The sequence below is a fragment of the Tauraco erythrolophus genome, chromosome 26 (genome assembly GCF_009769465.1).
Source record: "Tauraco erythrolophus isolate bTauEry1 chromosome 26, bTauEry1.pri, whole genome shotgun sequence".
Taxonomy (NCBI): domain Eukaryota; kingdom Metazoa; phylum Chordata; class Aves; order Musophagiformes; family Musophagidae; genus Tauraco; species Tauraco erythrolophus.
Window position 1 is genome coordinate 266,376 of NC_141490.1, and position 13,818 is coordinate 280,193.

Sequence of the window (13,818 nt, forward strand, 5' to 3'; positions counted from 1 at the left end):
GTTAAGTTTTAAAGCTTTAAAGCGTCTCTTCGTCCAGTACTCTAATTATAGGGAAAAAAGGCATAAGGAGCTGCTAAAAATAACCGAGTGACTTCTCATGGAGGCTCCTACGTGCAGGTCTCTCTGAGTGGCATCAGACACCCAAACTTAGAAGTCACGGGCCAGCACTCTTGAGGGACTCTACTTCCAGTGATCAGAGCCGGGTAACATTCAAATATTTAAAACATTTTGTCCTCTACCTTGAAATCCACTCGGATTCTGTGGACTCCATCTGTGGGTGGCTTTTGCTTGGAACTGCTGCCGTTAGTCAGAGTGCTGAGCAAATTCAGCGTGCTGCTTTCCGGCTTGCTTAGAGGAGGGGGCTTTTCCTGGTCAAGGAAAGGAGCCTGCATTAATCCCGACCCCGAACGTCAGATCCCATTCAGTAATTCCACCCAACGCCGCCCATAATTCACAGCCGAACCCCCAAACCGTCGCGGAATCAACGAGCGTGCAAGAGCTGCAAGAACGTAACCACTCTGCAAACCATTTCTTAAGGGCGTTCCACGCACAGTTACATTCCTAATTCAATTTGCTGCATTTCCCTCCGATGTCCTGTTGCTCTCTCTCAGAGTGCTGGGTTTTATTTCGCTGCAGCGGGGCAACTCTGGGTGTAATTAGTCCCTATGCGCTTCTCTGAGATTTATGGTTTTTTTTAATTCATAATGGAGTTGTTTCTAAGACAAAGGTAGTTCCATTTTTTATTCTTTTTTTATGGAAAAGCTAGCCTCCACCCCACAGTGCACAAGTCTTAGAGAACAAGTTAACATCTGAACCGAATCCTAGGCATAATCCAGGTACTTTGGTATCCACATGCTGCCAGAAGGGAAAACCTAACATCTTTAAGTACAAACCAAAAAGTCTGCGAAAGGGTTAAGTAACACAATTGTACTTTCTAGACAGACAGAAGTTCCAGGTTCTCGAAATTTACTGACTGTGTACAAAAAACAGTATTCACCTTTTCTTTTGGTTTCTGTTTCACGGGGAAAGTTGGACGGGGAGCAATTTTTTTCTGTTTGCTTTGTTCTGTGCCTAGGAAGGGGGGAAAAATCATGAGTATTTCAAGTAACTAACAGCCACCTGTAGAGAAGAAAAGGGGAAAAAAAAAAAAATCAGCAGGGTAACGTGCGATGAATTTTAGACCAGAATTTTTCTACCCTTTTCTGTGACTGCACCTCACCAACTACGACTGGAGCAGTCTCCTCGAGGCATGGCCAGGAGACTTGGCTCTGCTAAAAATCTGAAGCGTTGGGTGCAGAGCCACGGAAGTCCTGGAGCTGCCTTGCTGGTCACTGCTCACGCTGCTCTGTACTACGTGCAGGGGCGGACTACGTTTTTGTAGGAAAGAGACTACATTCCTCTAGTTTCACATTCAGACTGTGAACAGTCAACAGACTCAGTGGCATTCAAAACATACTTTGAGACTGCCGAGACTACACGACTGAAAGCCACAATGAGGACGGCCATCCTTCTCCCTGCCCGAACACACACACTGTAGTTCGATAAAAACGAAGCCAGTTCTAAGAAAAAAACTCCAAAATAATCTGCTGCAAATTCAACAGATCATAAAGCCTCAGTTTTAGAAAACCAACAGCTTTTAGCGGTACTGTTACTCCATGTGACTCAAACAGACTGAGGAGAAACAGTCCCATTTACCTATTTCTGGCTGGGGAGTCTGCTTTTTCTTCGGCTCAGAAGTGGTAAGTTTAGGTGCTTCTTTTTTCAAAGGTCCTGAGCTCGGTGGCTGAGAAGGAGGGAGCTGCACTGGCTGGGACGTCTGCTTGCTAGTCTTTCTGGTACCAGATGCAGGGGTCTGTTTGGGCTCCGACACTGGAACGGAGGAATTCCCGTCCTCGTGCTTTTCCTCAACGGGCTTACGGGCAGGTTCACTGCTCTTCTTCACGGTGCTGTCTTCTCTCGACACGGTAGCCTGAGGAGCTTGTTTCTGTCCAGAGTCCAACTGGTTCTTTCCAGAATGGCTTTCTTTCTTTTCATTTGTCTTCGATTTCTTCTCTTTCTTTTTTGCAGCTAAGAAAAAGAAGCATTGATAAAGCAACATGGATGAAACGGTGCGACTTCAATTGACTCGCTGCTTTTTCAAAATAAGGAAACAGACGGTTGGACGTCAGAATTTTGTCAGTCGTACGAAAGAAAAAGAGGTACTCAAAAAAAAAATCCCATGCTTCATTGGTAAAATTAATGCTCTTGGCTTATGTTGTAACCTGTGTTCTAATACCGTGGGCCTCTGTTCTGGCAGAGGAGTGAGCAAAACCCTTCTGCAGCAAAGCAGATTCAAAGCTTAACAAAGGAGAAAGGCGACTCCACGGCGAAGTTCCGGCATCTGCCTGCCCACTCTCACACTAACACGCAGGCCTCCAGAGCTCCAGCAGCAAGAGCGTGGGGATTTGACACGACACATATGATGGCTCACTTTAGCCTCATGTCAGAGACAAGGAGGCTCCAAGAGACTCATCAGTCCCTGTGTCACTCAGGAGCAGGCAAACCTCTGAGAAACGCTTTGCTTGAAGGGCAGAGGGGAGACTGAGCAGCCACCAGCAGCAGCTCCCTACAAAAGGAAGGAAAAACTACAAGCCCAGTGCTGCAAGAGCCAGCTGCTGCTAGGGAGCCCAGAGGCTGCCTGCACTTGCACCTCTCCTGCAACTTCCCCCTGCCGTCAGCAGAACAGGCAGGCTCCCCGAGAACATCTGGCTGCAGACTAACCTTCTGTAAGCTCGCTGCAGCCACGACGACAGCACAAAGAGCAAAATTTAAGAGATGAAAACTTCTCTCATGTACTCTGCTCGAGCCAAGACTTTTAGCCTACCTTTAGCTTGCTTCTGGAGATATGCTTTTGAAGGCATCCACTGCAGATTCTGACATTTCCTCATTCTACAAAGAAAGAACATGTCGTGAAATGAGAAGGAAAACGCAGACATTAGGAAGGCAGTCTGTAAACATTCAACATGAAAGAGTGAAAACAACATTATCGGTACCCTCACTACCTTTTTCTAAGCAATCCTTCACCACCACATCCCCTCTTCTTCAGACACAAGTAAAAGAAACTTCTTGTTTTCCTCTGTGTTTTCCTTCTGGTTTTCCACACTCTCAACACAATTTTGAGGTTAACAAAGCCGCTTATGTAACAACGCTGCCTCACTGGTAAGTCCCCACCAATTCCATTTATTGATTTGGTAAGCGTCAGAATACTTCCAAGAGCTCTAGAAAACCACATCGAACTCTCACAACTGCAGGTTTTATGTAATCCAAACTTAGGCCACTTCAGACATACTCTTGGAGCTGGATCAGATTAGGCGACCAAGCCTTTTTTGAAGCATTCAACTTTATTCCCTGTTTTTCTCATGCTCAGCATACGATGCCTTCTAAAAGGCAGGCTGGGCTTTGTTTCTGCCCTCGTTCTCGTAGCAGGGCCCGAGGTTTGGAAACCTAGCCCCAGGCCTGGGCAGAGCTGCAAGAGTGAGACTGCTTACAGACCGCCGTCTGCGGAGCGTTTTCACGCGGATGAGCACCACACATCAGTTCTCACAGCTATGCTTTACAAACAGCTTTCATACCACGACAATCTTTACTGGTGCCACTTCAGCTGCTGCCTTTTCAGACAGATTAGCTGGTCTGGTAAAATCAATTCAATGCAGCAATTTAAAAAAGCAAAAGGTTCAGGCTAAGTGATATATATAAAAAAATGACAGGAAAATTCAAGGAAGAGCGGTATTTCTCAATGACATCCAGAGACATCTTTGTTTGTGAAGCATATATAAAATCAGATAAACATCATCTTGAAAACACAAGCTCTTCATAAATGCAATCTGGGAGAAGAAGAGAGAAATATTTATGTAAACACCGCCTTCCTTGCAAAAACCAGTACTGCCTAATGAAAACCACTGGTCTCATACCAAATGCTTCCCAATGCTCTGCCAGTTTCATCAAACTGGGCAGAATACACTGGAAGCGAACTTCAGGAAAAGAGCTTCTAAGAAGCCCACCTTGAATTAGGATCTTAACTCTTAAATCAAACCACTTACAATCCCCTGCTGTGATCCGCCCTCAGCCCAGGCCAAATTTGCTCAAAGCCTGTGCTGCAGGGTAAATCTGCCGTTCCCGGGCCCGGAGCCTGGGTGTGCTTACACCACTCCACACTGGGATCAGACAAATTCCAGACACATACTCACTTGCAGCACTGCTTCTTTATATTGCGCCCACCAAACTTGGGTTTGTCTAGACAGTTAGTGCAGACACCACAGTCCTCTGGGACCTGACAGCCCGAGCACTGCCCACAGCGCCGGGAGCGTCGGCCCTTCTTCACTGGAGGCTCTTGCTGTGCCTTGTTTCTGGTAACCGGCTTAATTGGCTTGATAGGTGGAGCAAGAGGTTCAGCCTCTTCTGAGCCAGCGATGGACGACTTATCTGTCAAAAAAAAGTTTCTAACGTGAACTCGCTGATGTCAAAGAATGTTTCAGGAGCACCTAATTCGCTGATGGAATTTATTCCATCAAGGTTCACCTGCAGAGCCACACAAGGGGTGTGTGTATGCACACGCTTCTACGCGTACAAATAAACTTTTGGTCTCAGCAGAGCAAAGGTTTAGTGTAGAACACGTTTATAACAACTGCCAAGGGTTAAAAGGGTTAGCCCTGTTCCAGTGGCATTGTAACGGAGAGCCCAGAGCTGTTTAACGTCCTTTCCCTCATTAATCGCTTGGAGTCCTTATTTTAAACAGCCAACAGAAGCTGACTTTGTACGCATCCACAGACGAAAACGAAAAACATCAGCTCACCATCATTCCCCATGGAAGACAGTATCTTCTCCCGCTCTTCCCACGGTAAGGCACTCAGAGTGGGCATGTCATCAGGAAACACGGCTCGCTTGCGGCCCAGCGCAACAGCTGCTCTCCTGCAAACGTGTTTTATTCGTGGTCCTCGGACCGACGTCTCTGACGAATCGCTCTCTTGTCCCTAGATTTCAGAACACGAGAACAGGCAGTATTCCTAAGAAAGGTACCAAAACGAGGCTGGGAAACACGCAACGGGAACTTCTAAATAATCGAAAAAGTGTCCTGCTTTCAGCTGGGATAGAGTTAATTTTCGTCCTGGCAGCTGCTGCAGCACCATGTTTTGGATTTAGCAGGAGAATACTGCTGATAACACGCTGATGTTTCAGTCGTTGCTAAGTAGTGCTTACACTAAATCAAGGACTTTTCAGCTTCCCATGCTCTGCCAGGTGCACGAGGAGTGAGGAAGGACCACAGGCAGGACAGCTGACCCAAACTGGCCAAAGGGATATTCTGTACCACACGATGTCACGCTCAGCACACAAACTGGGGGGAGCCAGGCAGGGAGGGATGGGGGGTGAGATCACTGCTCAGGGCCGGGCTGGGCATCGGTCGGCGGGTGGTGAGCAATCGCACTGTGCGTCACTCTTTTTGTGTATCCTATTATTATTGCTGCTTTCTCTTCCTTTGCTGTCATATTAAACTGCCTTTATCTCAGCCCCTGAGTTTTACTTTTTTCCCTGACTCCCCTCCCCGTCCCACCAGGGCAGGGGCAGGAGTGAGCGAGCGGCAGCGTGACGCTGAGCTGCCGGCTGGGGTTGGACCGTGACAAAGAGCTAAATTATATCTTAGCTTGCACTTTGTAAGAATCGGGACAGAAATAAAGACTCTCAGCCTTCTAAGCTTCAGTTATCCAAGAGAGGATAAACTCCAAACAACAAAAAGTTTTACTCATTCGGAATTACAAGGGGATTTACATCTGCTACTGGAAAGCGAGCGAGCTCACAAAGTCGTGTTCTCAAGGCATCGGTATCACGAAAACCAGAGTTGACTGGAGCTAGACTAACGTTCCATGCCAACTGATCCAGCAGAAGCCAGAAGTAAACCAAGCTGTTTCGCAGCTTTGTAGCTGCTGGCTTTTGAGACGATGGGCTTGTGCCCACTGAGGTCCTAAAAGAAACGCAGCACTTCAGTGCAGTATTCCATGTTTTCACCAAAGGATTCTGCAATATTTCCGACTAAAAGAACTTCTCCAAACAGGTAATTGTGAGGGCCTGGGCTTCCTCTGTAACCAGGCCAGGCACACAGAAACATGCACCTTGTTTCAGAGACAAAAACCCTGAGTGTTTTCCATTTAAAATAGGCGCTACTCCATTGTCACACCAGCGCCATTTAGGAGTGTAATAGTCGAAATAAAATGGAAGTATTCTCTGAAAGTACAGTCCACACACCTTTCTGGTAGCTAGAAGGGGACTGCAGAAAAGGGGAGGTTTGGGGTGGGGGACCAGGGAGCGGGAAGAGAAGAAAGCAATAGGAAGCAGTCCTCCGATCAGATGCAAAATCCCAATGGATCTTACTCCCGCCCATAAGTGATGGATCATCACCACGTAAAGTTAAAAAAAAAGAAGAGACCTAGACCAGCTTTATCGTCAGAAGTCAGCTTTAAGCTTGGGAAGGGCCTACAGGAAACACCGAGGCAAAGACAGACTACTGCAGCCTGCTGGAAGGGTGCTTTGAAGAGTGAGTACTACTATCCAGGTGATCGCTTTGCTTGGATTTATCCCGAGAAACCTCAGCAGCAGCTACGCCGCGCTCATCTCTAAAAACGCACGCGGCTCCCCCTCCCCGAGCTGACTCCACAGCAGCTCCCTCTCCCCCTCAGCTTCTGCCCAGGGCTTCTCGTTTTCAGTCGTTTGCCATCTGTTGCACCAACAGCTGCTGAGCTCAGCACGTTAATTCTTCACACTCAGGATACGAAAGCTGCTGGTGACTTTCAGCACAAGTTCAAAACAAGATGCACTCTAGCAAAAAAAAACAAAACAACAACAAACAAACAATAAAAACTTGGAAAAAGGACTACCTGTGCTTTTGGCTGATCTGCTTGTTTGAGGGACTTGCTCTTCTCAATCTTGTACAGCTGGGCTTTTGCCTTTTTCAGAAGACTGGCCACCCTCTTGTCAGTCATTGGCAGTTTGTCTGCTTGAGCCAACATGGAGCTGATGGAGGAAGCGGAATGTTTAACAGTGCTTGACGAAGGAGCAGAAAGACGCAGGGCTTTTTCCTTCTCCACGGATGGCACAGCAGGGCTGAGCTCCAGGTCTGACTTGTCTAACCCCCCTCTGCCTTTCTTGGACGTTTTGGTTTTGACGGCTGCCGTATCTACCAGAGCAGCAGTGGAAACGTCTGCCGCGGCATCTAGCGCTGTGGACTTCTTCCGCCCGGCAGTTTTTTTGGCAGACGACGATGCTGCCACGTCCTCGCTGGCAACTTTTTCTTTGGGCATTTTACCTCCAGGAAACAAAGCAGAGCTACTCTGGATTTCTGACCCTTTTCTCCTTTTCTCTTTCCTCGACTCCCGTTTGTTCTCCTTTTCTCGCTCTCTGTCTTTCTCTCTGCTCTTGTCCTTCTCCAGGCTCTTGTCCGCATCTTTATCTTTGGAGAGTTCCTCCGCCGCCTTGTCCTTGTTTCTGCCTCTCTCTGTCTGGGGACTCGACGTGAACCAGGGGAAGAGGGGAGTAGGGCTACCAGATGAGAAAGGCTCTGCTGGAGTGCTGGTCTGCTTCCTCGGTCTCTGACTTCTTTCTGCTGATTCCCCAGACTGCGTTAGGGAATGGGAAGGAAAAGTAAAAGTTGAATTTAAGGCACTAGTGGCAAGAGAACTAACAGAAATGCTAGTTAATGAGGAGGAGACAGAAGACTGTGGGGTGAGAGTTGTCAGGTCAGAGGTACTAAGCCTCCCGCTTCTCGTCCTCATGGAGTGCGAAGGAGATCTGGGTTCTGATCGGATGGGGCTAAACACTCTCCTCTTCCGGTTCCGAGAGGAGACACCCGTTGCAGAGGTCCCCGTAGCGGTGCGACCTACCGACGAGGGCAGAGTGACAGACTCAAAGATCCTGGAGTGGGCCTCGCTCGGTGTGAATCTGGGCGCTCTCAGCAGAGGACTTCTCTTGTGCATGTCAAACCTCGTTCCAGAGTGAAGAGAAAACAGACGTGCAGGAGCTGTCGCGCCTGGTGTTGAGAAACCGGACGCAAAGCCAACGTCTTCCGGTGTCAGCGGCGGAGGCCTGAAGTTATCGAAGATCGGTTTGCGAATAAGACCCTCTTTGGCATATTTTGCTGATGAGAAGTACTGTGGTTCTGACCTGGAATGCTTCAGGGAGGTCCACCTGAAAGTCGGCTCTCGCAGAATTGACTTACGTTTCTCTTGCATCGGCGCGGCAGAAGTGGGGAGAAAGGGTGAGGCTAACGGTATGGTGGGAGGCATAAGCCACGGGGTATGGTCCGAGATGCTGGAAGCAGGCTGCAGCGGCGGAGGAGGAGTGAGCAAAGGGGGAGGAGGGGAGGAGGAGGACTGCTGCTGCGGTACGCTTGGTAAGGCCGACAGCTTTTTAGCAGTCCTCTGGCCGAAACTTCTTTCCGTTATCGAAAATCTTCTGCTTCTCCTATCGCCGCTCTCGTTTTCAGGGGACTGAGAAACAGGCAGCGGTGCGTGGACTTCCGGAGTATTGCTTCGCTCCTCGGAAAGCGTCTGCATCTCCTCAGAAGCCTGGGAGTCCGTAGACGTATCCACGCTGGGGCTACTGGAGCGCGAGGAGTCCGAAGACATCTGAGACGAATGCTGAGAAGCCGCGCTGGACTTTTCGCTGGAGCCACAAGACGTGGCGCTGAACCTGCTGTTCGGCGTGGACTCTAGTCTGGATATTTTAATAGGAGGATCGTAGTCTTCGTCCTCGATGAACCGTTTGGGTGTTTTAATAATCCGCGAAGAGATAGCGCTCACGACTGGCATGATGAACTGCCGGATATTTTTGAGCTGGGTTCTCCCCTTCCTGCCCTGCAGTTTGGCTGCTTCTTTCTCGATCTTTTTCTGCGCCCCTTTTTTAGCCCTCTGCAAGAGCTGCTTAGCGATTGCGGCGTCCGTCCTTTTGGTGGAAGGGATGATCCGAACGGGCTTAATCCTGCGCGGACTCTGCCTGACAGCAGTCTTCTCTTCTTTCGTCAGAGGCGGCGTGCCGTCCTTTTCTTTGCGAACCCTTTGGGGTTTCTCCAGCTGCGAGTTTACCACTAAGGTCGAGGAAGTCTTCAAACGTTCAGAGGACGGCGGCCTACCTCTCCTGCGCACGATCTGAACGCTCTTCCTCCCAATCTGAAGTTTCGCCCCAGGCTTGAATTTAGATTTCAGAGGGGAAAGCTTACTAGTTCTTAATTTCTTGATTTTAGTTGCTTGCTGGAACGTAGTGGATGGTGACCTTTTGATTTTTTTCAGACTCTCTTTTTCTTCTTTACTGCCCTTCTGAATGTCCGACGCGTCCTTTACTTGTGACAATTTGAACTTCACGCTCGTAAGCGTTGGAGGTCTTCCTCGTCTTTTTTCCCCGCTCTTCAACTCCTTCTTCTTTACTTTCTCCATGGATGTGGTTTCAGACTTGCTCGAAGGGGAACACACTGATGAGGAGTCTGACAGTACAGCTGAACTTCGGTCGGAACCGCTCCGGGGCCTCCCGCGAGGTTTCCGTGGACTAGACTTAACTGAGAAGGAAGTAGAGAATGTAGAGCACACATTAAAATTTCTCCAAATGCCAGAGCAGCGTTACCGAGGTCACACAAGTATTCGCTCGGCACAGCCGCGCTGCCCGGACGAGTTGCCAAGACATTTCAGTTGATCGACAACCAAAACACAGTTTTACCAATACACGTAAAGAATACGTTCACAACAGACCTCTCCTCCCATATCAGAAAACTTTGGTAAAATACCTGCGATGGCACAAACCCACTATCAACCTCATGTCAAGAGGGAATAACAATGCTTAGGCAGACGTCCCATCTTTCAAACACATTAAAAGATGATTTGTTGGGTGGTGTTGTTTTGAGTTGGTTTTTTTTTTCTTTTTTTAAAGGAGATTACAGCTAGTCAAAAGGGAATAAAAAAATTCTTTCTTCTCTGGTACTGTCCATCTGCCCTGCTAAGGGATGGGTCAGTAAGGCAAGGACAACTTACAGGGAGAGGCTGATGAAAGGTAATTTGCTAAGAAAAACCCTGATTTTAGTTTTGAAACACAGTTAGCATGTGGCGCTGCGTCTGGAATCATCAAGCAGGTGTGCAAGGCTTGATTACTCACCTCTCCCAGTGCACTTCACCCAACAAACCCAGCTATTCCAGTTCTGGGTCTTCACACAGGGGTCTCTGACAACGCTTCGTTCTTCACTACAACACCCTATCAGCGAGGCTCTGCACAGCAGGGTTTGCTGGCAAGGCCAAGCCGAGCAGATCGTTGTGGTGAATGAGCAGAGCGCTGCGGTGAGAGTGTTTATGGACAAGAATCTCAACCAAAGCTGAACTCGCTCCCTTGCAGCCCCATCACGATTTAATCCTACATCTGGAGAGTTGAAAACATAGCAACTTCGCTACAGTTTATCCTCAAGTGTCCTACATTTGTTTTGTTTCCAAAACGTGAAGGTTCCAGTAACAGGCGACAATGAGCCTATTGAAAGATACTGAAACACTCAAACCAGTACTAGATCCTTATTATTGAAAAGAATTGGCTCTCCAAGACGCTAAACATTGGGTTTCAAACACGGGCTTCATCAGTACAACTCTTTTACTCAAAGTTTCCCTGTTCCGTAACGGATCAGATGTAAAGAGTCCAACACTAACTGAGTCGAACCCAAGGACTGGCGTGGCTTTTACGGTGGGTGAGGTTTGATGGAACAAACAGGAGAGGCACGGCAAAACCATCACAAAGGAAAACACAAAGTCAACAACCAATACCACAACTTGAACGTACCTGTGGGGGACTTGGTGGGACTCTGTACTTTGACTTCTTCATCTGAACCGAAACCTAAAAACTGTTCATCCTGCAAGGAGAAAGTGGATTGAAATTTGAAAACGTGGATATTCACATGAAAATGAACTCAACTATGACCAAAGCGTTAAAGGATTCTAGATTTTCCCTCTCCAAGAAACGTGCTGGCATTTGCTCTTCCAGCAAACAATTGCTGAAAAGGAAACACAACTTCTATACGTACATAGAAAGCAGCTGTAAGTTTACAGCTATGGAACAAGCAAAAGGAGTCACGCAGAAACAACGGACAAGTACACATGAAAACAAACCCTTACGCATAACGTCTGCTGCTCGCATCAAACCACAAAGGGCTTCTCTGATAAGCCAATACTCAAAGTACCCTCAAGACACATTCCAGCTCTCCTGGTCCGATTTCACCTCATGTATTTGTGTTCGCCAGCCTTAAGTTTTCTCTGAACTTCCAACAGAGGCGTCGTTGGTGTCTTTAAACTGCGGTCCCTGTGCTAGAAAGTCAGGATGCTGCTTCTGCAACAACTTGAGCCCGCAAAGAGCTCTGAGAAGAGCGAGCGCTGCGAGAACAGTATCCTGGAAGCAAAACGGTGCAAGACTGCGAACAGGCGAAGGTGAACCGTGCAAAGAAATAACACTGTCTCCTGATGTGGCTGAGGCCTGACTGATAAGAGACGTTGTCAAAACTGCCTTTTTTCCCGCCTTGTGCTCTCTATGTGGAATTTCTAGTTCATCCACTTACAGGACAGAACACGAAGCAAGTCTCAGCTACCGAAACCACACTTTAAAGAGATTAAACCACAGGCACTGAGACCCGTACCTGTGTCTACAGGAAAGTCGTGCCGTGACAAAAAGCAGCAAGGCTTAAGACAAACTGCTTCTCAAAATTTTCTGCTTGGTTTCTGTTTGATGAACCTCGGTATGAAATAATTCAAAGGGAGTAAACATTCTGAGGAGAAGGCCATTCCAGTTTTCAGCACAGCTAAGCTCTAGCGAGACAAACAAAACACACACACGCTTCGGCTGCCGTCCGTGATCGCTGTAAGCAATTATCAGCACACGCTGCTGGGAAGGGACGGTCCTGCCCTTCCCCGCATCCCTGCTGCCCATCTGCTCTGCAGCTGCAGCACTGATGCCAAGAGGCCCAAAAAAAGCAAGGATAAAGCAACGTAAAAGAAATGAAATGACGTCAAAACGCCTCGTTCCTACCCGAGAAACCTTGCGTCATGCAGAACTCCCCCAGAGGCCTTTCCCTGAAAGGGAAAAGCTACCACTTCCCTGCTGCAATCCTACAGTAATAAAACCGGAGCGGGAAAGCCTGCAGAAGCTCCCAGCTCCCAGCACTGCGGATCGACGGCCCGTCACGCCTGCCGGCCGCTCCCCGAGCACGTGGGCTCCCTGCAGGATGTAAACACTGCTGCACGGGCACTGCCCTCGCAGGGAAAAGGGTCCCTGGCACCGGCAAAGGGAGAGGCTCTTAACAGAGACAAATCCGGGCTGCACCCGTCTAAACGCTGAGGATGCAAGCAGGAAAATAACAGGCTGCCCAGGAGCAGTCAGGCTCAGAGATGCAAAGGGAGCAGCTGCTCACCCCTCTGTGCCAGCCTACCAAAAACCGAAACCTGTGGCGTTTCCAAGTACGCAATCCGGAGCCTACGGCGTGCGCCGGGTGCAGAGGCAGCTTGGAAATTAGAGCAGCCCCCCAGCACCTAGTGCTGAGATGCACCTAGTATTAGCTACAGTCTCAAGTAGGTGCAAATAAACACAACTTCCCACGTAACGACGACGCGGCAAAGGAACAGAGAACAAGCACGTGTTAAAGTCAGGACTTGACAGATCGCTGCCCAGAGGTACCAGGGTCAGACCACGGGCGTATTTTCTGCTACCTGCTCTTCTGCCCAGAACAAAAGACGGGGCCTGAAGAGACACGAGAACCCACAGTGTGGCTTTCTAACCCTCCAGCCACCCCTGCTCCTTTCTGTGCTCTTTATGAAAAGAAAGAGGTACTCGACAGCAGCGCGTGACTGCTGCAGGAGGGATGCCCATTCCTGCTATCCCGGAACGCCCATCTCCACCCCAGCTATCACCAAACCAACCTGACAGATACACCTTCTCGACAAATATTTGGCCGCTGGGGCCACGAAGCGAAGAACAAAACACAACTAAGAGTCTTGCATCTGCCTCCAAGCTCACGTGGCTACCGTGAATGTTTTCTCCGTTTTGTTAATCAGGGTGGTAAAATCCTTAGTATTTTATCTGCAGCTACTAAACCAGTACTTTCTGTATTTTTGACAATCACCTGTCATAATCCACAACTGGAACCTGCATTATTTTTAAACTGAGTGCTGTTGCCTTGCTTTTCCAATGGGATACGTTAATTTGGGCTTTGGCCTGATATCCTGATCATTTTTTCTCATTTCCTGCCCAGCAGTCACTAGAACTGCCCTAGGTAAACAGGCGCTCTCCGCCAAATAGTCACTGTGGCTTCATTTACAGCTACAAGTAGCACGACCAATACATCATTCCTGTCTGTTCGGTGACCTTCAGGAGTGTATCGGTGACCTCCAAACGGTCATTCTCACTACCCAGGAGGGCAGCCTTGTAACTTGTCAGAGAAGATCGAGAAGGCCACTGGACACCAGTACGCATTTGCCGAACTAAACCATCCAGTCAGCCACCGTAAGTCAAAACACGGTTTTGAGGCAAATGAAGCAGGAACAGCCTCCCTCCAGCTCTTCTGAAGTGACTATAAAGCACAACAGATGGGCAGTGATTAAAAACCATAATGGTTTTGAACGTGACCTCGTTTACCTGAGAAAGAATAATACAACCCAAAAAAGGTCGCTCAGGATTATAAAAAAAAGGATGCGGGAAGGCTTGACGCACGCGCGAGACTGGAAGCCTAATGGAGCGGGCAAGGGGCGACCTCTCCATGGGCAGCAGCCACTCAAACATCTCCCA

The 13,818-nt window shown here is 48.5% G+C and overlaps 1 protein-coding gene across 1 annotated transcript in view; it reads right to left on the reverse strand.

The window, feature by feature from the left end:
* KMT2A (lysine methyltransferase 2A) overlaps positions 1 to 13,818 on the reverse strand; it is a 43,012-nt gene that overhangs the window by 22,238 nt on the left and 6,956 nt on the right. The window contains 8 exon segments of the mRNA XM_086627024.1: positions 240 to 368; positions 998 to 1,071; positions 1,696 to 2,067; positions 2,864 to 2,928; positions 4,227 to 4,461; positions 4,832 to 5,009; positions 6,906 to 9,574; positions 10,831 to 10,900. Coding sequence (XP_086483150.1) covers positions 240 to 368; positions 998 to 1,071; positions 1,696 to 2,067; positions 2,864 to 2,928; positions 4,227 to 4,461; positions 4,832 to 5,009; positions 6,906 to 9,574; positions 10,831 to 10,900 — 3,792 coding nt within the window.